This window comes from Marmota marmota, unplaced genomic scaffold (assembly GCF_001458135.2).
Source record: "Marmota marmota marmota unplaced genomic scaffold, marMar, whole genome shotgun sequence".
NCBI lineage: Eukaryota > Metazoa > Chordata > Mammalia > Rodentia > Sciuridae > Marmota > Marmota marmota.
The window spans coordinates 2,861,387-2,887,143 of NW_025999899.1; the positions used below are offsets into that span (position 1 = coordinate 2,861,387).

The following is a 25,757-nucleotide window of genomic DNA, read 5'->3' on the forward strand; positions in this document are numbered from 1 at the left end:
ACAAAATCTTAAGCCTGTGTGAACACAAACAAGACAACTGTAAGAAACCCAATACATTCATCTCCTAGATGACACCATTATCAACATTTCACCATACTTTCTGCATTTATTTTGCCCCATCTCCTTTTTTTTGTTTCATTTTCCAAAATATTTTGAAAACTTTCAACTCAAAATGGGGTCTGAGGACCAGTAGCAGCATTGGCGTCACTGATGAGCTTTTTAGAACAGAATCTCAGCCCTGCTCCCTGACCTCCTCAGTCAGAATCTTCAATTTAATGAGATTCTCAAATGATTCATTCACACGTTAATGGTTCAGGAGCATTACTTTAGAGCAAATCACAAATGAAATGTAGTAATGTCATTTCACCCCTCACTGCATTTATGAAGAAGAGCATGTTTTCTTACACATAGTGTTCTCATCAACTAATAAAATTAATGATAATTCTTTGGTATCATCTAATATGCTGGCCACATAAAAATTTCCCTGTCTTAAAATGTCTTTTAACGGTTGATTTGTCATATTAAGATTCAAACAAGGAAAAATAAAAGGGGATCAGAGGCTCTTGGTCAGATGCTACCTTCCTCTAGTCTTACTCCCATGGGGGGAAAAACATGGGGGTAGGGGGCTCACTTTTCTCATCTATGAAAGGGGGGATAATGACACCACAGGATCTGATGAAATAATGGGTGGTAAAGGCCCAGACTCCTTCATCAAATGTTCCTCTTATCCCCATAGGCCAGGTTCTCCTGGAGGCCTTCAATGTGGATGTGACCCGGCCCTGGATCACAGCTGAAGGAGACTCACATTTCGTGCTCAGCTCCCTTCTGCACCAAGACCCTAGCACCAACCGGACCTGGTGAGTAGAAGGGTGAAGATTGGTGGGTTTCTGGGGAGCCTGAGAGGCATCCCAAGATGGTGTCAACACCTCACCCCTGTAGTCTGGACAGAAACTCCCTTCACTTTCGGAAAGATACTCAGCAGAAACAAAAGGTGCAGGAGAAGCCTGGGCCCAAAGCTGGTCTGTAGAGTCCATAGAGCCCCCATCCCTCTCCTCTTTCAGTCTTCTTTCTGCTCCACTGCTTGGGGGAGGGGAACTTAAAAACTATTTTAGAATAAAGTTCATGATGGCTCTTTTGTTTCTTATAAAAGCAACATGTGTTCAACATAGACAATTTAGTATATTAAAAAGTAACATGTGCTCAACATAGAAAATTTGGAAGGCCACCAAAAAACGTTTAAAAAAAAAAAGAAAAAAACTGAAACTATGAGGCCCAAGAACTAGTGATTAAGAGGCAGGCTATGATGTGCTGGACCCAGTGTCACATCTCTACTATAATCCCAGCAACTGGGGAGGCTGCCAGGAAGATTGAAAGTTTGAAGCCAGCCTCTGCAACTTGGAAAGACCCTGTCTCAAAATAAAATAATAAAAGGACTGGGGATGTAACTCAGTGATAATGCTCCCTGGGTTCAATCCCCAGTACCAGAAAAAAAGACAAGAAAAAAATCTGACAGCACTGTGCAGTAAGGATGTGGTGAAACAGGGTTGTAGGGGGGTGTACCTTGGTTTCACCACCTTGGAGAGCAATTTTGCCATATCTGGTAAAATCAGGGATGCACGTAGCCTTTGACTCAGCAGTTGTACCCCAGATACCAACCTTAGAGACACTCCCATTAAAAAAAAATTTACACACACACACACACACACACACATTTTTAATGTGGTTCTTGGAATTAAACCCAGCGCCTCATACATTCTAAGTACATGCTCTGCCACTGAGCTATGTCCCTAGCCCATTGTGTGTATGTGTGTGTGTGTGTGTGTGTGCGTGTACAGGCTCAGAGTGCTGGAGATTGAACCCAGGGCCTTGTAAATGTTCTACTGCTCAGCTAGACCCCCAGCTCTTACAAATTGTTGATTGTACATTGCTAGTAATAGTGAAAGACTAGACAGGTTCAGCACTGGGAAAATGGAAAAATAATATATGTATTATGTGAAGCAGTTCTAAAAGCAGGTTAAATGAGTGAAACTAGTACTTTGGTGATTAATGCAGATCAACCTCAAGACATACTGTGAGATGACAAAGGGCAGGTTGTGGAATTAAATACGCAATAGTCATTTACTCAACAAATATCTGTTGGACACTTACTAATGTGCCAAGCCTGAGGGATGCAGTGAGCACAGCAAACAAAACCCCCAAGGCTTGGGGAGCTTACATGTTGGCAGGGCATAAATAGGTCAAATATGTCTTCTATTATGTGGTGATAATGATGGTATGCTAGGGTAGGACTATATCTATATTTAAGAGAAGCTTCCTGTTGTCACCAAAATGGCTTTTATAGCTGTGTTGTTTTAAAGCAGGATCTGGTTGTGATTCATATTGTTGTTGTGTCTTTCTAATCTATTTTTAAAGCAGTCCTTTCTTGCCTCCCCCCACTTTTCTTTTTCCCCATAATGATTATTGGTTTTTTCTGTGCTTGTCCTACCACGAAGCCAGGCTTAGGTCCAGCCCCAGGCTTCTTCTTTCTGTCCACTTTCACCATTTAGTTTCTAGTCATTGGTCAAGTGTTGGCTTTAAACCTAGCTCATACAAGCCTATGGTCTAGACAGATTTTGGCTAGAGCCATGTGAGGCACTCAGGGTTCTGCAGAATAGAGCAGCTCTGCTTGGTAGAGGTTGAGTGGGCAGTAGAAGCTCCTATAGCAGCCTCATAGGCCCTGGGACATGGGCTATGACCCTGACAATCAGGTAGGCTTGGTCCCTTTCTGGTCCCTAGTTTCTTTGTACAGTGAACAGTCTGGTGTAATCTTGCTTATGTTGTTAATAGTGAGTTTCTGTTGTTTATAACCAAGAACTTTAACTGCAATATCAATATTAAAATTAGAAATAGTCCATGTCTATTTTGGTAAGAATGGCTTATAAATCATAAAATCATTACCATAAATTAAACTTTTTCTATGCTGGTCCAACCTCCATTCCTATAATAATAAAACTATGATGTTAAGGGCTGGGCTTGAGCCTGGAGCTGGGCCTGAGGCTTGCTTGGTGGATTTAATCAGTAGGTTTAAGTGATAAAGGAAGGTGCCATTCATTCTTTTATTTATTCACTCCTTCAGCAAGGATCTATATTCAGGGTCAGCATAGGGGGATGAGATAGTGGAGACATGGCCACTGTTCTCATGGGGCTACCAGGCTCCTGAGGAAAACAGACAAGTTGGACAATGGCAAAGATAATGACAGCTCTGGTGGGGGCATCAAGGGTACCCAGGAACATAGAGACAGCTGTGTTCTTCAGTACGTACAACAGAACTCAGGAGATGAGTAGAAGTTTGTGTGAGAAAGGATGGAAAAGGAAAGTTCAGTCAAAAAGAACAGCCTGAGCAAGATGAAGGACTGAGAAAACTTCATGTGGCTGAGGCTGAGAGTGAGGAGAATCTGATGGGAGAGGTGGGTGGTGCTTTGTCACCAGGCACAGAGGGTTTGAAGGAGCTAGAAGGGTAGTAAGCAGGGATGGATAGTGAGAAGATTATCAGGGAGATTTGGGCTGTGGGAAAATGAATTAAAAGCCTATGTTTACGGTGTTTTGTTTAGGTGAAATTTGATTGACATATGCCATGTGCAAAAAAAATGCACACATCAAAAGCATGCAAGCTCATCCTGCTAAGCTGCCTATGCAAGTAAAGTCCAGACCTAAAGGACTGTAGCAGCCTGTAGAAACCTCTGGAAGCCCCATGGTCAATTAGAGACATATCCCCTGCCAATAGTAGCCTCCTCCTGACTCTTGTCTCTGTAGTTTAGTTCTGCCTGGTTTTGAACTTGATATAAATGAAGCATACAATATGTGCTCTGTCTGGCTCCTCTCACTCAGCATAAGGTCTGTGAATCTCATTCATGGTATTGCCTGTGGCTATAACTCTCATACCCTTTGCTAGATTTTTCCATTGTGTGAACAGTACTAATGGTGGGCATGTGGGTAGTTTCCTTGCATACTTCCATTTGACGGATGGGTGTACTTATTTTCATTGGGCCCATGAGTAGTATTGCTGGACCATGGATATGCATTAATTCAGCACTGAGTTTTCCAAACTGTTTGTAATGCATCAAAGTCCAAGTTATCTGTGACCATCTCCTGTTCACCTATTACTACTCCAGTGGATCCTTCCCAGAATGTTCCCTGCCCCAGAACCCCAAAGGCCCATGTAGATGAGGGATGTCTGTTTGAAGTTCCTGGTACAGAGGGCTCAAAGCTTGCTCAGGGGTGGGGGAGAACTCAGTGGGGCTCATGAAACCTCCCAGAACACCTGCTTAAGCAGAGGGGGCTCACGGGGTTTCACATGCTGGGGAGGAGGATGTGGTAGAGGCACTTCTGAGTTCCTGCCACAGATGATAGTCCACAAGACCACGGGCAGGAAATGCACTGGTTGGCCAGTTGGGCCATATAAAACAGGCTGCCTCATCCTGCCTTTTGCACGTCTTTCCCCCATGATGATCACTGGTTTTTTTTCTGTGCTTGCCCTACTACCAAATGAATTAAAAGTCTATGTTTACCTAAAAGTCAATTTTACCTAAACAAAATTTTACCACCTACCACCAACTCCCTCACACTGTTTCTCTCTAAAATATAACAGACCAGGGCTGGCAGCACCCTGGGCTTCGGCTGCTGCAAGGGATATGGAGTGGGACATAGAGCAGGCCTCCCCCCTGCCCGAGAGACTTGGAAACGGACTCCAAGAAAGATAGGTTAGATATGCAAGAAGGCAGGAGATAGACAAGGGGTGCCGGGGCTATAGCCAGCCCTCAATGGAATAGGGTCCCTGTAGCTGTTAGTGGATGGCTGATCCTCTGTCACTGCTGGTCAGTCAGTGTTTAGTGGATTTATCAGTCACTGGGGATCACTGGTCATGGGGGAAAAATGGGATGGGGAGCAGAGGCAGCTCAGACTGGGCCCCAAATCATGCTATTGAATGACTGTGATAGAAATGGCAATCTTTGGGATCTGCAGTGTGCAGCTTGCATAGCTGTACATGGTAGTCTCTTGGGAACTCAGTTTAAATGGGAACAGAGGACAGGAATGAGAAGGGAGGCTAGTAGTCAGGGCTACCTACTGGCCTTGGAGGGGATCAAGTTTCACCTTCTTTTAGGAGGGCTTCCTAAGTAACTGGTGTCTGGGTAATTCTTCTGCAGGAGAAGGAAGTGGAAGGCAGAGAAAACAGTTTGGCCAAGGCCTGAAGAGGAGAGAGCTCAACTGGTCCAGGGCTGTATGTGGCCCATGTTCTGAACCCACCTGTTGTGGGGAGCAGGGGAAAAAGTACTGGGCCAGGGCTGAGGCTTAGGCTGGGGAGAAGTCTGAGGAGAGCAGCAGGGCTGCTGAGGGTGACCTAATTTGGGGGCTCAGCTGCACCCGGCCTTCCTCCCCCTCTGCTGTTGCCTGGGCTGTCATTCATGTCATTCAACAAAGATCTACTGAGCCCCTGCTCTGTGTCAGGCCTTGGGAATTACAAGGTGAATGAGTTAGAGACAATCCTTAGGGAACTCACTGGTTAGTGGGGAAACACAGAATAAACAGGTAATCAAGTAAACCAGATACGATTAGGTGGCAACAGGTTCTGAGGAGGAAATAAAATGGGGTAATGTAGCAGTTAACAGGGCTGTGAGGTGGGGCTGGCTAGAGAAAACATTTATGAGGAGAGACCATTAAGCAAGGCACAGGAATGAGAAAGAACCAAACTGGTGAAGAGTGGAAGGTTCTGGGCAGAGGGAATAGCAAGGCAATGGGCCTGAGGCAGGAAAGGACCAGAGGCTGTCTAGGGGACAGGGGAGGCCCGGAAGGCAGGGAGGGTCTAGACTGCAAAGCCTGTGGGCTGTGCTAGAGGTTTTGACCATTTTTAAAAGTGTGTGGGTGTAGAGAGCGGTGATAGTGAATGGGAGAGCAGTGTCTGAAATTGAGGTCCCTGATGATTTCATGGCTGTGACATGCTTGGTGCCTGGGGAAGTTTCTGTGAAAAGGTACAGGATGCCTAGTTTCTATGGTAATGCCCTCCATGAGGAGGCCCTGTTCTACAGTCTTATCAGCCTGGACCTTGATCTCAGGCACACAACTCCTGAGAATAAAGGAACTCTTTTGCTAGACAACCACAATGTTTCACCAGCTCTGTTGCTCCTGAACCTGCCTGCATAACAGTAACTTTAAACAATGGACTTTCTTGAGAGCTGTACAATCTCCTAACATTGCACATTGCAACTGTAAAATGTAACTGAGGAATAAACTGCATAATGTTGCTAACTCTGTAACTTTCATGAATACAAAGAATAATGCTTGCATAGTCTTTAATCTATGAGACAAATATAATAAAGATTGCTGGCATAATTCTTTAGACCTGCTTTTCCATCAGAAAGCAGTGTTCCACCCAATCCCAGCTGTTATCTTCAAAAATCTGCATATGTGAGTCTTTATTTTTCTAAATGGAACCTGCTAGTTTGGCTGCGCTGGTCTCAGGCAGTTGGTGGCCTGTATGGATCCAGATACAGGGGAACTAGCAGGTTCCATTGAGGGTCAATTAGTTCTGGAGGTCATAAATCTGACACAGGTCCTAATGGGCTAAAATCAAGATGTCAACAGGGCCACATTCCCTCTGGAAGGTTTAGGAAGTGTTTTCTTGCCTTGTATAGCTTCTAGACACTACCCATATCCTTGGTTCATGGTCCCTTTCGTCCGCCTTACATCCTGTAATATCACATATTCAGACCTTTTTTTTTTCAATATTGAAAAATCAATATTTATTTGACAGATAACTTCTGAATTAATATAAAGAAATGACAATAACTTGTATATACATTCATTCAAAACATTTTCATTAAGCACCAAGTAGAATAGTTTCTGATCTTGAGCCATGTCCCCAGCCCTATTTTGTATTTTATTTAGAGACAAGATCTCACTGAGTTGCTTAGCACCTGGGTTTTTTTTTTTAAACTTTTATTTTTTAGGTGTAGATGGACACAACACAATGCCTTTATTTTTATGTGGTGCTGAGGATCGAACCGGGGTCCCGCCTGTGCTAGGCGAGTGCTCTACCGCTAAGCCACAATCCCAGCCCCGGCACCTGGCTTTTGATGAGGCTGGCTTTGAACTTGCAATCCTCCTACCTCAGCCTCCTGAGCCACTGGGATTACAGGTGTGTGCCATCACACTGGGCATTTATTTACGTTTTTAATCAAGAAATCTAAAGCTGCCAATCAGAGCTTCTAAATGGCATGAAATGACCAAGTTAAAACCCTTATGAGTAAAAAATAACTTTTAAGTTTTGATCTACACACTCCAACCAAGGGGAGATATGCTGGCCTCAGGCTAGTCATCACAGGTCATAGGTCCACAAACAAAATGAGTAATATATATACACAAAGTGGGTACAAAATACATATTCCTATATATTCCAGAGCAGTAATGCCTATTTCCCATGAGCATACAATGCAGCAAGGGGCACAAAAAAAGATACCATTCACTAACCCACAAGACAGAGGAAGGAATAAAACATACCACCCAGTGGAGCCGCCATGTCTGGGGTGGTGGGCTGCGGCCCACTGCCCTTCAGATCTTTCTCTGACTCTGAGTTTCCTGCTTCCTTCTTAAAAGGGCTAATAGTAGAACTATTAGCCATGTCCACCTGGATAATCCAGGATCATCTTCCCATCTCAAGATCCTTAATTTAATCACATGTCCCCATCTCAAAGATCCTTAATTTAATCATGTCTGCAAAGTCCCCATCACTGTGAAAGGAAACCTATCCACAAGTTCTGGTGACTAGCATATGGACAAATTCTGGGGACTAGGATGTGGACATCTGGGAAGCCATTATTCTGCTCACAGAGCCACAGCTGTCTGGTCTAACATCTGTCTGCTGGAGGGACGCTGAGGCCACAGATGTGAAAGTGTGAATTTGAGCATTGATTCAGTACTGAAGCCATGGGCTGGGAAGGGGTCACCATGGAGAGTGTGATGGTTAGGAAGACAAGGAACAAGTGACATTTAGAGGTCAGATGGCAAATAAGCCAGTGAAGGAGTTCCAGAAGGAGAAGTGAGAGAGCAAGGAAATCGGAAGAAAGAGCATCAGAGAGGAGAGGGCCACTTACATCCTGGGCTGCTGAGAGGTTAAGGAAGATGAGGACAGTATCCACCAGATACTGATAACCTTGACAAGAAGTGTAGTAGAGGCAGAAGTAAGCCTGGTAGGTTCACCTGGGGTGGGACACATGCAAAGATGTAGACTTCTTATTCTGTAAACCATGCAAATCTGTGAATATATTTTATAATAAAAACCTTGTATTGTGATAAGAGGTGAGGAAGTAGAGACAGCACCTCACTTTTGTTCCTCATCCTGTGCTCTCAGTCTGTCCCCTGCATATCATGATCTTTCAAAAGCACAGACTAGTCATGTGCTTCCCCTTTATAAAGTCCTCCATGGTTTCCCACTTCTCCCAACAGGAAGACTTTGAACTTGGTTGGATCACTGTTACTAAGCCACACCTCCTCAGATCCCTTTCCCACCAGCCCTGACTTGCAGCCCTCAGCCTGAGGTGCTCGCCCTCTGTCTCAGGGAAACCCAGCCTTCCCCTGGACTACATGGAAAGTGAGAAGGTTTAGTCTGATACTGGACTCTGCCATCTCCCTGTCTGCTTAGGGTGGGGGAAAAATGTAACCAGGAATCACATCTCCTGAGGATGGCTTCATCAGGCCCCTACATCTCCAGTGCTGACTGACCTACAGGGGCACTGGCATGTTCTTCTCAGGAAATGCTGTCTCTGAATACTACCCTTGAGTGGTAACCAGGAAGCCAGCAGTGCCCCCCAAAGAACCAACTGTGTTGCTGGTGGCTTCCTGGCTCCTTCTACCCCCATCCCCATCCCTATCACCAACTTAGTTCCCAAGAGAGAACTGGGTCTTTACCTATCACCAGAAACTCTGTCAGGGTGGACAGCAGGCAGAGAGGGGCTACATCTAACCATTTCTTGCCCAGAGCTGAACAGAAGTAGAGGCTGAGAAAATACCTTCTCTGTAATGCAGAGGCTGATGTCTAGGCTAGGACTCTGCCTGTTTCTCCTGGGGTCTAGGCCTTCTCCATCGCCAGATGGACAGGGAGGCTGTGGACCTGGAACAGGAAGACCATGCCTGGTCAGAGAAGGGAGTCCTTAGCTGGCTCAGCCTTGCTGTCTGCCCACCCTGCCTCCAGGCTCCTGATCACCAGCCCTAGAACAGCAGCACCCCTACATCAGTGTTCCCTCAGCCAGGATGAAATTGTCTGCCAACCAGTAGGTAAGTCAACCCAACTCCAGGTAATGTTCCCCAGATCCCCTTTTCTAGGAGTCCTACTCATTCCAACCCAAACCCTTGCAATCCCAATTCCACCTAATCCAGGCCAGTATCTCCACAGTGACCTCCCATCCGGCACCCAGACCCCTTTGCACCCAGCCCCAATCACCTGCCCACCTTCCCGCATTCTGTCCTCTATTTACTGAGTGTGCACAGTATGCCTGGTACCCTGCTGAGTGCCTCGTTCACTTTGAATCCTCCAAATCATGCCATTCACAGGAGAGGAAGCTACAGTTCACAGAAGTTAAATTCTTTGGTTGCCGGTATGGCTAAAGTGACACCTCTGTCATTGGTGGTACCACAGATGCAAACCCCACTCTAGCTGATTCCAAACCCCAACCCAACCCAACCCAACCCAATTCCTCACACCTCCAAGGAATTCAGCCCTCCCATCTGGTCTCACTATGTCCTTCTTTAAGGTCCAGCATGGGGTCTGGCATATAGGATATGTGGTAAGTGCTATTCAAATGAAGCGTGAAGGAAGGAAGGAATGTGATTCTTCATTAACCAGATCTACCTTCCCACCCAATGCAATTTACATCACCCAGGCTCTGACAGACATTGAAGTAGAATCATTGTCTCTGGGAGAGGTGTTGAGTTGTACAGACTCAATCTCTGCCAAGATAAGTTCACAGTCCAGCAGGAGGGCTGGGGGATTCTGTGACTCAAAAATAAGAGTATCTTGAGGCCATAGCAGGGAGATGGAGGGAGGAGCTTCCACTCCTGCCTCTGGGGTCGTGGGGCAGTAAGATTTCCAGGGTTTTTGAGGTTGGAAGCTTCCCTGGCCCTCATAGGTGGTCCTACAACATCTTGCACGCTCACCTGGTACTGCACATACCCACTAGTAGTGCTTTTTTACCTGGACTCCAGACCAGGAGCCCCTTGAGGAAAAGCCCTAGGTCACAATCATTTTTGGATCCCCATCAGCCACAAGGCTGGGTACAGAGCAGACATCAAGGGGCATTTGTGGAGGTAGTAAATGAGGCCAGGGAAAGGCATTGCATCCAGGATATGTCCAGGCCTGTCCTTAGAGCCCTCCACCCCAATTCCAGCCTCTTGGTACTGCTCAGGGTCCCTTACAAAGATGGCCCTGTGCCCTTGGAACTTGGATGTAGGATTGCCTCCCAGCATCTCTACCTTCTTACCTGGTTGAACTATTTCAGAGCATGTCCCCATCCCAAAAGGAAGGTACCATGGAGTGACAGTTGTTCGGAACCACCAGGGTGTTTTGGTGAGTATGCATGAGTGGGAGGATGCAGGGCCCTGAGGAGGCTGGTGCTGACCCCTGTGAGCGACTCTGCTCTTGTACCAGTCCTGACTGATGTTCTGTTTTCCTGGTGCATTCCCTGGGCTGTTCATACTCTGACTAACTATGCTCATGCCAGGGCTGACCCAGGTATTCCATGTGGCCTGGCACACCCACCCTGGTGCTAACCTCAGCTTGAACCTCAGCACCAACTCCTCCCCTGTTGAGGGGTGAGCTTGCTGTCTCCATGACACCTGACTGGTTGAGTCACCGAGTTCCACCATGAGGATTATAGTGTGGCTATGACTAGAACACCAGGGGCTCACTCAACCTTTCTTCTCCCTTTCTTCTCGTCCCCCCAGATATGTGTTCAAGTTCAGGCCCGGCAACTCCACAGCCTCAGCTCAGAACTCACAGGCACCTGCAGCCTGCTGGCCCCTGACTTGCGCTCCCAGGCTCAGGCCTCCTTCTCTGACCTTGGTAAAAATTGCATGCTCTCCAGCCTTGGGCAGCTTTAAAGAGATCCTCTCTACTCTCCAATGAGAGGCACCAGCCATAGCAGGGGCAGAGGAGCACTGAGGCCAAGAGTGGGACAAGGCAGGCTCAGGACCTTATGTGAAAGGAATCATCAGGGCGGAGCTGAGTATAAGCTTGCCTCAGGGGAAGATGGAGCCTTTTGATTCTGAGCTCTTTCGTGTGTTTCTTAAAGAAAATATCCTGGATCCAGAAGAACATGTGGACATAGGGGACTGCTATGGAAACAAAGGAGGCATCTGGAGGAAGGATAAAAACACAGCCAGGAGGCGCAGGGCCCTGGAGAAGGCAGAGGAGGAGGAAGAAGAAGAGGAAGCTGGTAAGAAGAGGCAGATGTGGGGCTCCCAGAGCCAATCCCCAGGCGAGCAGCCTCCTGGGGTGAGATGTGCCCAGGTCTGGGAGATGGAGGGCAGTGGCTGTGCTCTACAGACTTGGCTAGTGTCAGCTTTTCTCCCTCCATCTTATGATGGGGAAACTGAGGCCCAGAGTGAGAGCAACAGAAGTGATTCACACAGCAAGTCAGAAGCAGAGCAGGTTCTAGCTCTCTTTGCCTCTGAGATAAGAGCTTCACTCTCAGGAGGTTCCCTAGCTTCACTCCTGAGCTGAGTCCTCAGGGCTTGTTTGGGGTGTGTGCCCTGCAGGGCAGGACATATGCCCACACTCCTGCCCCTAATCTCATGCCCACTCCACATCTGACCTGACCTGCTGCATTGTCTTGGCCAGGTACTGAGATTGCCATCATCTTGGATGGCTCAGGAAGCATTGATCCCCCAGATTTCCAGAGAGCCAAAGACTTCATCTCCAACATGATGAGGAACTTCTATGAGAAGTGTTTTGAGGTGGGTGTCCCTAAAAGCGATCTCATGGAGTTTACCACTTATCTATTGCCATGTAGAAAATGACCTCAAAACAACCACCATTTTATTTGCTCATAGTTCTATGGGTCAGATATTTGTGTTGGGCTCAGGTGGGTGGTTCTTCTATGGGTCTGCCTGGTTGCCTGACTGCCTCAGACCTGGATTGTCTGGGCCATGTGTCTTCAGAAGCTCAGCCCAAAATTTCTGTGGCAGTAACATTCCAAGAAGGAAGGACTCAATGCATGAATTTGCTGATGTCCTACTGGTCAAAACAAGTCACACAACCAATCCCAACTCAATATGGAGGGGGTCTACACAGGAACATGAATTCAGGGAGAAATCTGATACACTGGGTTTCATGACCGTCATATGTTCCTCTATACCTACTTGCTTGGTAATTAAAATCTCCTTCTGGGAAGGGGGACAAGGTGGATGAGAGGATTCTTCCAGTGTTTCCAGGGGGAGCCACCTCAGGGATAGGGATGGCCTTGTGCATGGCAACCCTGCCAACATCCTCCGTCCCCTTACCCCTCCCTTCCAGTGCAGCTTTGCCCTGGTGCAATATGGGGCTGTGATCCAGACTGAGTTTGATCTTCGAGACAGCCAGGATGTGATGGCCTCCCTCGCCAGAGTCCAGAAAGTCACTCAAGTGGGGAATGTTACCAAGACCGCATCAGCCATGCAGCACGTCCTGTGAGTAGGATGCCAACTAGCAGCTCCACCAGAGGCTCTGTGTAGCATCATGCCTAGAGAAGGTGGCTGCACAAAACTGAGAAGAGGAAGTGGGGTTCTCATTCTTTCCTAGCTGAGGGAATGTAGGATGACATCCCAGGACCATCTTCCAAAACTCTTTCCAAGGACTTCCTCCCATAAGACAGACATAGTAGAGCACAGTGTTCAGTGGATAGGCTACCCAGATTCAAATCTCAACTCTAGCTTATACTTATATGACCTTGGGCAAGTTGCCTCCTAACCTTTCTGTGCTTCAATGTCCTCACTTTTTTTTTTTTTTTTTTTGAGTCAGGGTCTTGTTAATTGCTGAGGCTAGCCTTGAACTTGTGATGTGATTCTTCTGCCTCAGCCTCCTGAGTTGTTGGGATTATGGGCTTGTGCCACCACATCCAGCCAATTTCCTTACTTTTAACATGAGGATAATAATAGTCCTTGCCTCATAGGATTTTGTGAGGATTAAATGGATTAAAACACGTACAATGCTCACAACAGTGCCTGGCACATGATAAGTGCTTTGTAAGTACTGTCTACCATGTAATAGCAACACTATTCCTGCACACGCATAAAAGGGACAAATTCAAGTGCTGTCTAGCCCCTTTCTGACAGAAGTAGGTGAGGAACAAGGATACATGGTTGCAGGTGCCTTGCTATGTAGCATAAGGGACATCACCCCCCTTCTTTGGGTCTTGGTTCTCCACTTGGGAGGGCTTATTAAACTTCTCAATTCTAAAACTGATCAGTGAATAACATCTCCCCCAGAGTGCAGTCATCCCTTTAACAATGTTCTCTTCATTGATTGTCCTACCTAGAGACAACATCTTCGTCCCAAAGAACGGCTCCAGAAAAAAGGCATCCAAGGTCATGGTGGTGCTCACTGATGGTGACATATTTGATGATCCCCTCAACCTCACAACTGTCATCAACTCCCCCAAGATGAAGGGTGTTGAGCGTTTTGCCATTGGGGTAAGAGCCAGGAGCCAGGAGGTATTCCTTTCCCCTGAACAGCCTGAGTGGGAAGGAGCCCCTGATAGGGGCTTCTGAAAACAGTGTACCCAAATGCTTTCTATTCTCCAACACTCATTTTCTCCTGGTCCCATGTGCTGTGACCCATTGGGTCTTCCTACAGAGGGCTTATTTCCCAGTGATGGTTACAGCTCCCTGGCTGAGTATGATGGTGATAGCCCACAAGAAGGTTCCTGGAAGAAGTGGTGGGGCTCCATGTCCTGGAGGACCAACAGGAGAAGCTGGCCTAGGGTGTGGGAGGAGCACTCTGCAGGCAGAGGGAACAGCATGTACTGAGATGAGAAGGAGCCTGGCATCTTAAGAAAACAAATTCAGCTTGGTAAAACTGGACTTTTGTCCAGTATTGCCATCTATCCAAGCTGGTGACCTATGCTGGTTTCACAAAATCTGACTACTTCAGTTGCTTAAGAAAACAGTGAAGAAGGCACGCAAGCACACAGAAGTACCTTTTCAAAATCCAGGGAGGACTCTGCAACCTTAGGGATCTGTGGAAAGAGAGAGAGAGCCACAGGAATTCTTTATTCTTAGATAGGGGACACACAAGGGGAGTTTCCATGGAACATTCTATCCAAAAGAGGGCAAAGGGTAGGATTACAAAGGAACAAGGAGGCAGCACACTCCAGTTGGGCAATGCCCAGTCCCAGAGCTGCACCTTTCTATCCGAGCAGAGGCAAGTGCACTTGCATTGCAATAGGGGCAATACCAGTCCAGTACCACTTTACTCAGAGGTGTGTGCATAGCTCCTGTTTAGGGTGCCCCCCCACAGTCCACAGTATATGTGTGGGAGAAGAGAGATCAGAAAGGAGATAAGTGATAGAAAACTTCCTGAGCCTGGGCCTCTTTGCAGGTGGGAAATGCATTCAAGAATGATAGGACCGACAAGGAACTGAAACTGATTGCCTCAGATCCCAAAGAGACCCATGCCTTCAAGGTGACCAACTACACAGCACTGAATGGGCTGCTGAGGAAACTGCAGCAGAACATCATTCACATGGAAGGTGAGGACCCCAGGGACCCCCAACCTATGGCAGCCTCCCTCAGCACTCAGCAAGAAACCCTGTGTTCTAGCCCAGCTCTGTTCCACTTTCCTGGGGGTACCTCAGACCTCTCCCACACTTCCTGAGCCTCAGGTGTTCATCTCTAAAAAGGCAACAATATCCCCAGCCCTCCTCAACTCCCAGAATCTCCATGAACTGAACTGGTGCTGGAGAAACAAGGATGACTTCCCAGGAACTCACAGAATGGGAACACTGAGGTCCAGAAAGAGGGAGTGAGCTTCCCAAACCACTCAGCTAGTAGTCATTAAAGCAGGACCCAGGTCTCTATTCTCAGTCCCATGCTCTCCCCATTATATTTAACATCATCCTCCTGGGGGTGGGGGTGAGGCCAAGCCAGACCATTCCCTGACATGGTCTCTCCCTTCCCCTGTCACAGCAGTGTCTAACTGGGTTTCTTGTTTTCCAGGCACAGTTGGAGATGCCCTTCACTACCAACTGGCACAGACTGGCTTTAGCGCCCAGATCCTGGATGAGGTTCGTGGCCCTGGGCTTGCCCTTAGATGATGGGCCTCAGCAACACCCAGGGAATTTAGGCTCCCAGCTCACAGTACAAGGCCCTGTGGTGGTGCTGCTGAAGGAGCCATTTAGTATAAAGGTGGACAATTTTGCTCACTCTCCTTCACTGGACTACTGAGATAGACCAAAGGATGGCCATATTTATTACAGGAGATCATTTTTTTGTGTGTGTTCAGGGATTGAATTATTCCCTTTAGACATGCAAATAAACCAAGATTTGGCTAGGTGGGCTAGCCAATCCCTTGCTTACTTCTCCCACAGATAAAAGATGTAGAAATGGTGGGGACACCATCCTCACCCATGGTGGTGGCACAGTTAGCTCATGCAGTTAGCTCATTTCACATCCACTAAACACAGTGGGCCTCCAGTGCCAGGCCCCGGCTGGGCAAACTGAGGAGGATATAAGCACTCTATTGCTCAATCATATTTTGTATTTAATTTAATTGACTTATTTTTGGTAGTGGGGATTGAGCCCAGGGTGCTTTATCCCTAATGCTTTTTATTTTGGGAGGGGGTCTTGCTAAGTTGTGGAGGCTGGCTTCAAACTTGCCTCCACCTCCCAGAGTCACTGGGATTATGGGTATTAGCCGCCATGCCCACCAATCATAACTTTTTAAAAATGCTCAACATCTGGGCCCCTGGGGGGGCTTCTGGAGACACAGCAGCCCTGAAAGAGTCATAGATACAAGGCAGAAACCCAGTATTTGCCATCTTACTTTCCTGCCTGCCTCTCTGGCTAGATTATTGCATGCTACCAGTCCCCCTTGTCCCAGTGAGGAGGTTCACTGCACTGGCCTTTGTGTTCCTCCTGTTAATTTAGTCCCGTCCCTGTTCCTGCAGGGACAGGTGCTGCTTGGAGCCGTGGGGGCCTTTAACTGGTCTGGAGGTGCATTGCTCTACCATACGCAGAGCCGCAGGGGTCGCTTTCTGAATCAGACAGCGGCAAATTCCAATGTTGCGCAATACGGCTACCTGGGTAAGGGCAGGGCCAAGACTAGGACTCTGAGGCGGCACCCTTGTCTACACAGTATGATTCTTGGTCAGGGTGGGGGCGGGCACTAATCGGTTACTTGGGTCACATGGGGTGGGCCCTGTTTAGGGAACCTGAGGTTTAGAAGTGTGGGTTGAGGCAGAGTAGCCTTGGGTGACTGCCTAGGGAAGGACCAGACTGCTCTATGAATAATAGCAGTGGGTGCGCCTCACACCCCTCACCCCTTATGTGTGTGTGTGTATGTGTGTGTATCACCTATGTGACCAGTGACTGTGCATAAGTATGCTCGCTGATTGTGAAGGCCTGGCTGGGTAGGTGGGACTCCAGGGATTGGTGGGGACAGTCTGTTTACATTCACTCCCCTGCTCCAGGTTACTCAGTAGCAGTGCTACACAAGACTTGTGGTGTCTTCTATGTGGCCGGGGCTCCACGGTACAAACAGCGTGGGGCCGTGTTTGAGCTCCAGAAGGAGAACAGAGAGGCCACCTTTGTGCCGGTCCTGGAGGGAGAGCAGGTACTTGCTTGGAAAGCCCCCTTCTCCTAGGGAAAGGATGGGCCCAGCTTGCGCAAAGCTCAGGCTCCTGGGTAGGATTCGGTGGCTCTACGTGTCTGCAGGGTGAATCCTCCATTGTTGAGCACTGGGCTACCCACCCAGTCCCCTGTGTTACTATCAAATTAATTTGGAACAACTGCATTTGGGTGATCTGGGAAAAGCATATACAGAAGTCTAGCCTTGCTGAGGGGTGGACGAGGGACCTCCCCAGCATTTCCCCAGTGCTAAGTTTCTCCTGGGCTGTAGATGGGGTCCTACTTTGGATCTGAGCTGTGCCCTGTGGACGTCAACATGGATGGGACCACGGACTTCTTGCTGGTGGCTGCTCCATTTTACCACATCCATAAAGAAGAAGGCAGAGTTTACATGTACCGTCTGCATGAGCAGGTGGGAGGGTCTCCATCTCCATGAGCTTGCTGAGGCTGTGGCTACTCAGCCTGGCAAGAGGTAGCAAAGGCTGGGGAGGCCTGGCTCTGCCTGGTAGCAGTGGGTAGTAATGGGGAGGTGTTCAGAGTAAGTGACTGCCAGCTGGGGCAGCTGCTTTACTCCCCATCCCCTACTTTCACATCCTGATAACATCTCTCATAGTTTCAAGTTGACAGGATCATCCATGATCTCCCTGGTTTCTCACAGTAATTATAGGAAGTAGCTGTCATTCCTATTTTACAGATAAGGAAGCTGAGGCTCAGTGAGCCTCAGTGATGTTGAGACTTGCTCAAGTTATCTAGCAAGTAGGTGGGAGAGTGACTGGAATCCAGGCCTTCCAACTGCCAATCCAGTTCTCCTCTGCATGGGAATAGAAGGAGGCAGACTTGAGGTACTGAACTTCAAAACAGGAGGACCCCAAATTTACCACTGGTTCACTGTGAGATCTTGAGAAGGTCCCTCATTTTTCCAAGTCCAGACTGCTGCTGAAGAATCAGAATCAAGAGGCCCTGTGAGCACCCTGCCAGGTGGCACTGAGGTAGACATCCTTCATTCCTCTTTTGAGGGCTGAGTTACTGGTTTGCTTTGCAGGATGGTTCCTTCTCCTTGGTGTGCACACTGAGTGGGCTTGTTGGATTCACCCATGCCCGCTTTGGCTTTGCCATGGCAACTGTGGGGGATATCAACCAGGATACGTTCACAGATGTGGCCATCGGAGCTCCCTTGGAGGGTTTTGAGGCAGATGATGGTGCCAGCTTTGGCAGTGTGTACATCTACAATGGACACTGGAATGGCCTCTCTGACAAAAAACCACAGGTAACCTGTGGGGCTCTCTCTTGCCTCTTCTCTGGGACTCTGAAGTCCCCCAGTAGGATGACCTGAGCCCTAAATCAGGCCCATTCCTAAGTTCAGGACTGGCCTTGGTGGTTGGGAGTACATAGTGAAGGAGAGAACCCACCCAGGCCAGGTGAAGGAGGCTTCAGACCAGGGCTTCCCCCAGATCCTTTAGATGGAGAAAGATTGAGACACTGTCTACTTCCCTGACTTGTATTTCTTCCTTCTTTGCCTTTTCTGACCATTGGCCTGCTTCAGGTACCTCCCTCCTCTCTGTCCCTCGTCTGGCTCTTGTCCTTCACCCAATTCCTCTCAGGCTCCAGGCTCCACTGCCAGTCAGGCTATATTTTTGATGGGCACTTTCCCCATCTCTAACGGCTTCCTGAGAACCTCACTCTTCATGACCCCCAGGCTTCACTCTCACACACTGTTCAACCAAGGGCTCTCCTGGGTCCTCATACCCCTCCATCCCCATACCAGAAACCTGGCATAATCCCAGGTACTTTGACACTGGTGCCTTAGGTGGTAGGGTTAGTCCCTACCTCCTAATGATTCTAGTTCTCTCCCAAATCTAGTTCTTCATTTTCATCCCCATCACCCCAGCCTAGATCTTATCATCCCTTCCCTGGGCTCAAACCCTAGTAGCTCCTGCCTCCTGCCCATCTCCACCCCATGCCTTTTGTGGTATTTCTAAAATGTAATCCTGATGTCACGTCTTTAAAAAAGCTTTTCTGACACCCCTAGCCCCTCTCCCCCATCCTCCTTCACTGGCCCTTGGCAGCTTCCTGGAAACTGCTCTTTCTGGATCCCTCATTCTTTTCTCTCCATCTCCACTGTTAAGATCCACCTGCTCTTCAAGGAGCCATTCAAATTCCATTTCCCCTAGGAAACCTGGTTCCCTCTTTCCTTTCCTAGATTGAGGACTCCCTGGGGCAGAGAGGTAGTGATGCTGCTGAATGGAATAGAACATGAGAGGACTTCTCCTTTTCTATTCCCCTTCTCCATTCCACACCTTGTATTTCTCTCTTCACAGCGGATCAGTGCCTCAGCTATGGCCCCGGGACTCCGCTACTTCGGCACGTCTGTGGCTGGTGGCTTAGATTTTAGTGGCGATGGCCTCGCTGACATCACCGTGGGCACCTTGGGCCGGGCAGTTGTGCTGCGGTAGGGGTCTGCCCTGCCTTCTGGGGTCCCAAGCCCCACCTCAACCATTTGCCCTGTCCTCTTCATTAAGCCCAGACTTGATTGCTGCTCACCGGCATCTCAAAGTGAACACATCCCAAAATGGAGCTCTTATTCTCAAACACTGTTCCCCCAAGTCCACCCCTCCTTCAGGCTTCCAGTCTTAGGGAAGGGCACCATCATTCACTCTAAAGTCTAGGACAAAAACCTTGGAGTCACTGTTGATTCCTCTTTTTCTTTCTATCAACAAGCTTGATAGAAACACCTCCTGGTATAAGGTGCTATCATCTCTCACTGCATGGACCACTGTGTGGCGGTCTTCCCTGCTTCCTCTCCCTGTTCTCCATTCTCCAAACAGCAGCTGGTCATCCCTTTACTTTGCTGCCTAAGACACTTCAGTGGCTCCCCCCAATTCCTCACCATGGTCTCCAGGGGTCTCTGAGACCCAATCCTGCCCATCCCTCCAATTCCATGTCCCATTATTACCCTCTGTCTCACTAATTATGTACCAGTCATGCTGATCTTTGTGTTTCTCAAATAAATCAGACTCATTTCTGCCACAGGCCTTTTTCACAGTAGCTGTTTTCTGCCTGGAATGTTCTTTTCCCAGATCGTCACTGAGCTGGCTCTTCCTTATTAACAGATCTCCATCTCAATGCCTCCTTATCTGTGAGGCAACCCCTGACCACCTAATCTGAGTAGCCCTTGGTCTCCATCACCTTATCCTGTGTCATTATAGCATTACCAGTATATAATATTTCCTTATTTGTTCCTATTTATTTGCTTGTCTGTTTTCCCACTAGAGCAGGGACTTGTCTCTTTCTCTATTGTACCCTGACTCCAAGCACCCCTGCATAGTAGAGGTATTCATGTGAATGCCCAAATGAGTGCACTGACCCAGAAACCCCAAGGTCACTTCTCACAGTCCTCTCTGCTGTCTTGTTTAGCTCACTACCTGTGGTTCGGCTGAAGGTGTCCATGAACTTTACCCCCAGTGCACTGCCCATTGGCTTCAATGGCAGTGTGAATGTACATCTGTGTTTTGAAATCAGCTCTCTGACCTCAGCGGCTGAGACAGGTAATAGGCAGCAGAGCAGCCCTGGGTTGTTGTGGCCATTCCTTATTGGCTTTTGTGGGGGGCAGGGAAAGAGGACTGTGGGTAGCGGGTTGGTAGGAGGTTCTGATGCTTAAGATCCTGTGCTAGATCTTAGCTCCTGTGACATTAAGTTCTATTAAATGAGAACTGCCCCAGGAAGATCTGATGTTCCATCCATACTCAGAGAAGCTTTACTGACTGGACTGGGGAGAGGGGCATTGCTCTTTTTCTCAGAGATGCTGGTTTGAGTTTCTGAAAGAAGACTCAGAAAGGCAGCTCCATCTCATTCTTCATCTGCTGCTTTCCCCGGCCTCCTCCCAGTGTGTGTTTGTGTGTGTGTGTGTGTGTGTGCATGTATGTTGTTCATTTGTGTCAGGGGCTCTGAGAAGTGCCCTCCCTCTTCTTCTGAGTTATATCTTCTCCTCTTCCCTCATTGTATCCCCCTGGCCAAAAATAATCTGCTAGAGACCTAGCCTCTCTTCCATCCCCTTATCTGACATTCACTGGGAGATTAATTCTAGAAAGAAAAGGCGGGCATGGTTCCCATAGTCCCTGTGTCTACTGCCAATGCAAGTACTGTTGCCCTCTCAGCAGTAGTCCCCAAGGTTGAAACTCTCAGTAAGAAACTCTGCAATGGCTCCCTGCTCCCTGCAGGTCAGAGAGCAGAATCCTGGATTAGGGCCTCTGATTAAACCTGAGGGTAGAAAATGGTAGACCTGTCACTTCCAGGACAGAGCCTGCTGAGGGCTGTGTGCTACTAGGAAGGTATCTTTCCCTCTTTGATCCCTGGTTTCTGTTTTGTACAGTAAAGGAGTTGTTGGCCCAGGGAATCTCTAAGGTGCTTCCAGGCCTGCTATGCTCAGATTTTACTCGGTGATTTCTCCCTCTGTTCTCTATATTCCACCACCTTTTCCCTTCCTCCTCTTCTTCCTCTTCCTCCTCCTCATTTTTTTCCCCTTGGTCCCATCCTCCTGGAGAGCCTTCTTCCCTGAGGAAGGCAGACTCAGTCCTAGGAATATGCTGTACCTGGGTATAGGGCTGGAGTGCTGAATGGACCTTCACCAGGTTCCAGGGACAGTGAGAAGAGCATCTTTGAAATAAAGACCCTCAAAGTTGAGCTCCAGGAAATTTGCTGCATGGGATATTGTTCAGGAAGGGTCACAGGATCCTTGGGCAGGCTGGAGGCTCTCTGTCTGGGCCATGTCCATCCCAGCCTCACCAGGAAGATCTGGTCTTCATCCTCAGACCTCAGAGGGACATCGCTTAAATTCACACTGGATGTGGACATGGAAAAGCCGAGAAAGAGGCTGCAGTGTTCTAACTCGAGGGACTGTCTGAGCCACCTCAGGGAGTGGAGCAATCAGTCCCATCTTTGTGAGTCCCTCCAGCTCAACCCCGTGGAGGAAGAGGTAAGTGGAGGAAGTAATATAGACATCTAGAAAGGTCTAGGACACTGAGAAAAGCTTTGAATTAAGTGCAGTGCAGGATATGAACTCATACATATGAGGAAGGCAATTAAAACAATTATAAAAGATCAAGAACCACAAAATGGCATGGGAGACGTAGATAATTATACCAGAAGTCCAAATTTTAAAAATCTGGGTTGGGGATGTAGCTCCATGATAGAGCATGTGTTTTGCATGTATGAGGACCTGGGTTTGATCTCTAGCACTGCAGAAAAGAAAAGAAAAGAAGCTGGACTAAAGGGGGGATGCTCTAATTGGTGGTATTTTTCTTGGTAATAAATTAGGAGTGTTTATTATGTCATCTAACCCTCTTGGTAATAACAGTGGGCTGAAGGCCCTCATATGAGTCAACATCAGAAAAATTGATTCATTCCAACTTTTGGAATAGAAATAGAAAGTCAGAAATTATCATTCAGAATGATTTTCTCCTTTGCCAGAAGAAAATTATATCTTCCATATCTCTCTGGAGATATGGAAGAAAATATTTGTCAGGACTTGGAGCTTAACAGGACCTATAAAGGTAATTTACTCTAATAAACAAACTCATTAATTATGTTTCAGACTACTATCTTCTCCTAAGGTGATTGTTAATTGGTTTAAGAGTTTCTAGCCTAACTATGGTCTGCTTAAATAAAAGCATAACTACCCTTTCCACCAGGGAGTCAAGCTTGTTTCCTCTCGCATGTTCAAAGTCCTTTTCATGGCTAAGAGGTTCATTTAAACAAAAGAATGGCAAATAGTGTCCTCAGCAGTATCCTTATTTTTAGTTTTTACCTAATATGTCCTCTGTGCTGCTTTGGGAAAGATCTATATGTGACCATGACTCTTCCCTCATATGGCTTCCATTTGCTTTCCAAGTAAAGTCTGAGCCAGTTCTTAGTCCCTGGTGGACAGAATCCCTTTGTAACTGGGTGAGAACACTGAGGAGCTATGAGACCTGAGGCCATAGCAGATCAATGAAGATTTTCCCCCCAAGCTCTTAGCAACTTTTTTGAAGGAAGTTTCCCTTCAGACGGGATTATTTGGCAGATACTTAGGACTTCCGACTCACCACTTTCAACGTTTATTTCTTAATGGGTACAGCAAAGTTAAAAGTATTCTCCTTGTCACCTTCTCCAAATCCAAATCTAATCCTGCATTCCTCGGTGTCCCTGCAGCTCTGTGAGGAGGACTGCTTCTCCAACATCAGTGTCAAAATCAACTACCAACTCCAGATACCAGAGGGATGGAAGGGCCACTCCCGCCCCATTCTGGAGTCCCCTCCGGAGCCCTCAACCATTTTCCAGGTGACTCTGCCTACAACAGCTAGGACCCAACCCTACTAGAGGCCAGCCCACAAAAGCACCTGATAGCCTAACTTCAAAGAATGCTAGGTTGGAGGGAGGGTCTTCAGACAGCAGCTGGGTTCCTCACAGATTTGAAAGTGGAGACTAAGATGGTGTTCATTTGCTCAGGGCCTCATTGGTGGGTAACAGGTCTTCAACCCACTTTAAGTTCACAAAAAGCACTCACTACAGATTTAATGAAGCATAGACTACATTAAAATATTGAGATCCTCACTTGGTAAAGGTTTCCGAGGATGGTGTGGTGGATATTCCTGAGAGAGGTGGATTGGAACTGTCCTGACCTGAGCTGCAAGAGAGGAAGGCCTTTGGTATACTTGCCTATTCAGGCCCTGCCCAGAGCCTTCAGGCTGAACCTCTGGCCCCACCAAACCCCACTGTCTCGCTTGGTGCAGCTAAGAAAAGCAGGTAGTGTCACAGAAACTTTTTTCATGACTAAGAGAAGTCAGAGGAGGCAACAAAGAGTCAAGTTTCCCAATCCTATGAGATCTCACTTAGGCCCTGACTCCCAGGGTGCTCTGCCAATTTCCATTTAGAGAATTTAGGAGAATCTGCAGGGATAGAGAAATGTCAAGGTGAACATTAAAAAATAATAGTTATCATCAGTTGGGGTGAATTAAGCCTTCAAAAACAAGTCAAAATTAGTTCATGCAGGTACAGAAATCTTCAGGCAATGAGGAATATATCCACGTTAATCATAGGGCACTCATGGCTGTCCAGTATTTTGAACAAAACATGCTCTGTGTTAATTAAATCATATAGATTTTTAGCTCTGCTTTTTATCAATACCTAACATATCAGTCATGAGGAATGATAGAAATAGGAAAAGTAACATAATCTGGTGACCATTCCTATTGCTCATCTGCCCAGGAAGAGAGATTCCCTATGAGCAAGATTGTCTTCTTAACTTTTTAGGCAAAGGGACTTTATTTTAAATTTATAAAAGTGTACTTATTTTTTGTAGAATTTTAAAAATTTGGTATTGGCAATAAATTAGATGATTCAGAAAAGACTGAGAGAGCTAATGTAATAGAGTTTTGGTGATAAGTATATTACCATTAATTAGGGTAACTAATTTTGAAATATTCAACCTACCAGAAAATTACAAGAATAGTTCAGAGCCAGATATGATGGCATGTACCTGTTGTCCCAGATATTTGGGAAGCTGAAGTGGAAGGATTGCTTGAGCTCAGGGGGTTCATGGCCAGCTGGGCAACATGGCAAGACAAATTTAAACCAAAACAAAATGAATATCCCTGAGCATTATTCATTGAGAATAAGTTACAGATATGTTATCTCATTATCATGAATGCTTTAGTATATATTTACTAAAAAACAAGGGCATTGTTTTTAGATAGCACAGTACAAGGATCAAAATCAGGAAATTACTGATAAAATATTATGATCACTATAATTACAAATGTATTCAAATTTTCCAGTTGACCTATTAATGTCCTTTGTAGCAAAAGGAAAAAAGTTCTGGTCTAAGATCATTTATTGCATTTTTGTCATTTATCTTCATCTCTTTTAATGTGGAACAATTTATCTGCCTTCTCTTGTCTTTAATTAACTTAACCATTTTGAAGGGTACAGGCCAGTCATCTTATAAACTGTTCCTTAGTTTGTGTTTGTTTGATGTTCCCCCATAGTTTGATTCAGGTCAAATGTGTCTTTGGTAGGAATATCACAGGAGTAAAGTATGTCCTTAGAATATCACATCAGGAGGCATGTAATGTTGATTAGTTCCATTACTAGTGCTATTTGCCTTTGTAATTGATAAATATTTATGGTGAGATGCTTTGAGATTATGTACATATCTGCTTAACATCTATTTATCAGTCTTACCTTAGTCATTGCTATGATGGTTTAGGAAAGACATTAAATTTTTTTTTATTCCATCTATAAAAAGAATAAGGAAAAATTTTCTGGTGCAGGCACATAAATGTTGCCAGAGAATGAGTTCTATCTGGGTTTAACCCTGTTCCCTTTCACTGAGGTTGGATGAAAGAGAACAGGCCACTTGGCTATATAAAAAACAAAACAAAAGAACCCTGCATAAAACTGTTGACCCAGTTAGATAGAGCTCCACGCTCTGACTTTTGTAAATTGCATTTCCCTTCTCCAGGAAGTAGAAAGTCTCCTTTCAAGCTCTGGGCTCCCATTCCCACCCCACACCATGGTAACAGTCTGGCAGAAGTCTGCTGTGATGATTGCTGGCTGCTGGGGACATAAATGCAGAGACTCCCCCAGCTAAGGAGCTGGCTGTGCTTCCTTCATTACAAAAAATAGACCCCGCTACTTTGGAAAATTTTATCTTTCAACTCAAACTGGGGCTTTTTAACCTTGAAGGGTTCTTTTGAACCAAATGTGACTTCCTGAATTAGTTTGTGATGTGTAGGCAAGCTTGCTAGGGAAATAGCTAGTTTACAGAGAAGACCAGCTGTAGGGGAGAGAACCTTTCCAAGAATTGGACCTGGCATTACTTGATTAGGTGGCCCCATTCCTGCCCTGGCTTCTCCTGCCTACATTTGGAAAGG

General features: G+C 46.8%; 1 protein-coding gene across 3 annotated transcripts in view; it reads left to right on the plus strand.

Annotated features, from left to right (window-relative positions):
• The window catches only part of Itgae (integrin subunit alpha E), a 66,637-nt gene that overhangs the window by 20,634 nt on the left and 20,246 nt on the right, over positions 1 to 25,757 (plus strand). For 2 of the 3 annotated variants that reach the window (XM_048798403.1, XM_015505919.2), the window contains exons 2-19: positions 737 to 857; positions 9,224 to 9,306; positions 10,527 to 10,594; positions 10,972 to 11,089; positions 11,319 to 11,462; positions 11,867 to 11,982; positions 12,542 to 12,693; positions 13,542 to 13,695; positions 14,603 to 14,753; positions 15,220 to 15,287; positions 16,170 to 16,305; positions 16,692 to 16,834; positions 17,120 to 17,260; positions 17,891 to 18,115; positions 19,167 to 19,297; positions 20,263 to 20,393; positions 21,657 to 21,820; positions 23,035 to 23,163. In XM_048798403.1, coding sequence (XP_048654360.1) covers positions 737 to 857; positions 9,224 to 9,306; positions 10,527 to 10,594; positions 10,972 to 11,089; positions 11,319 to 11,462; positions 11,867 to 11,982; positions 12,542 to 12,693; positions 13,542 to 13,695; positions 14,603 to 14,753; positions 15,220 to 15,287; positions 16,170 to 16,305; positions 16,692 to 16,834; positions 17,120 to 17,260; positions 17,891 to 18,115; positions 19,167 to 19,297; positions 20,263 to 20,393; positions 21,657 to 21,820; positions 23,035 to 23,163 — 2,375 coding nt within the window. Of the gene's footprint in view, positions 1 to 736; positions 858 to 9,223; positions 9,307 to 10,526; positions 10,595 to 10,971; positions 11,090 to 11,318; positions 11,463 to 11,866; positions 11,983 to 12,541; positions 12,694 to 13,541; positions 13,696 to 14,602; positions 14,754 to 15,219; positions 15,288 to 16,169; positions 16,306 to 16,691; positions 16,835 to 17,119; positions 17,261 to 17,890; positions 18,116 to 19,166; positions 19,298 to 20,262; positions 20,394 to 21,656; positions 21,821 to 23,034; positions 23,164 to 25,757 lie in introns of those variants that run through there. The other variant, XM_048798404.1, reaches the window with a different exon arrangement.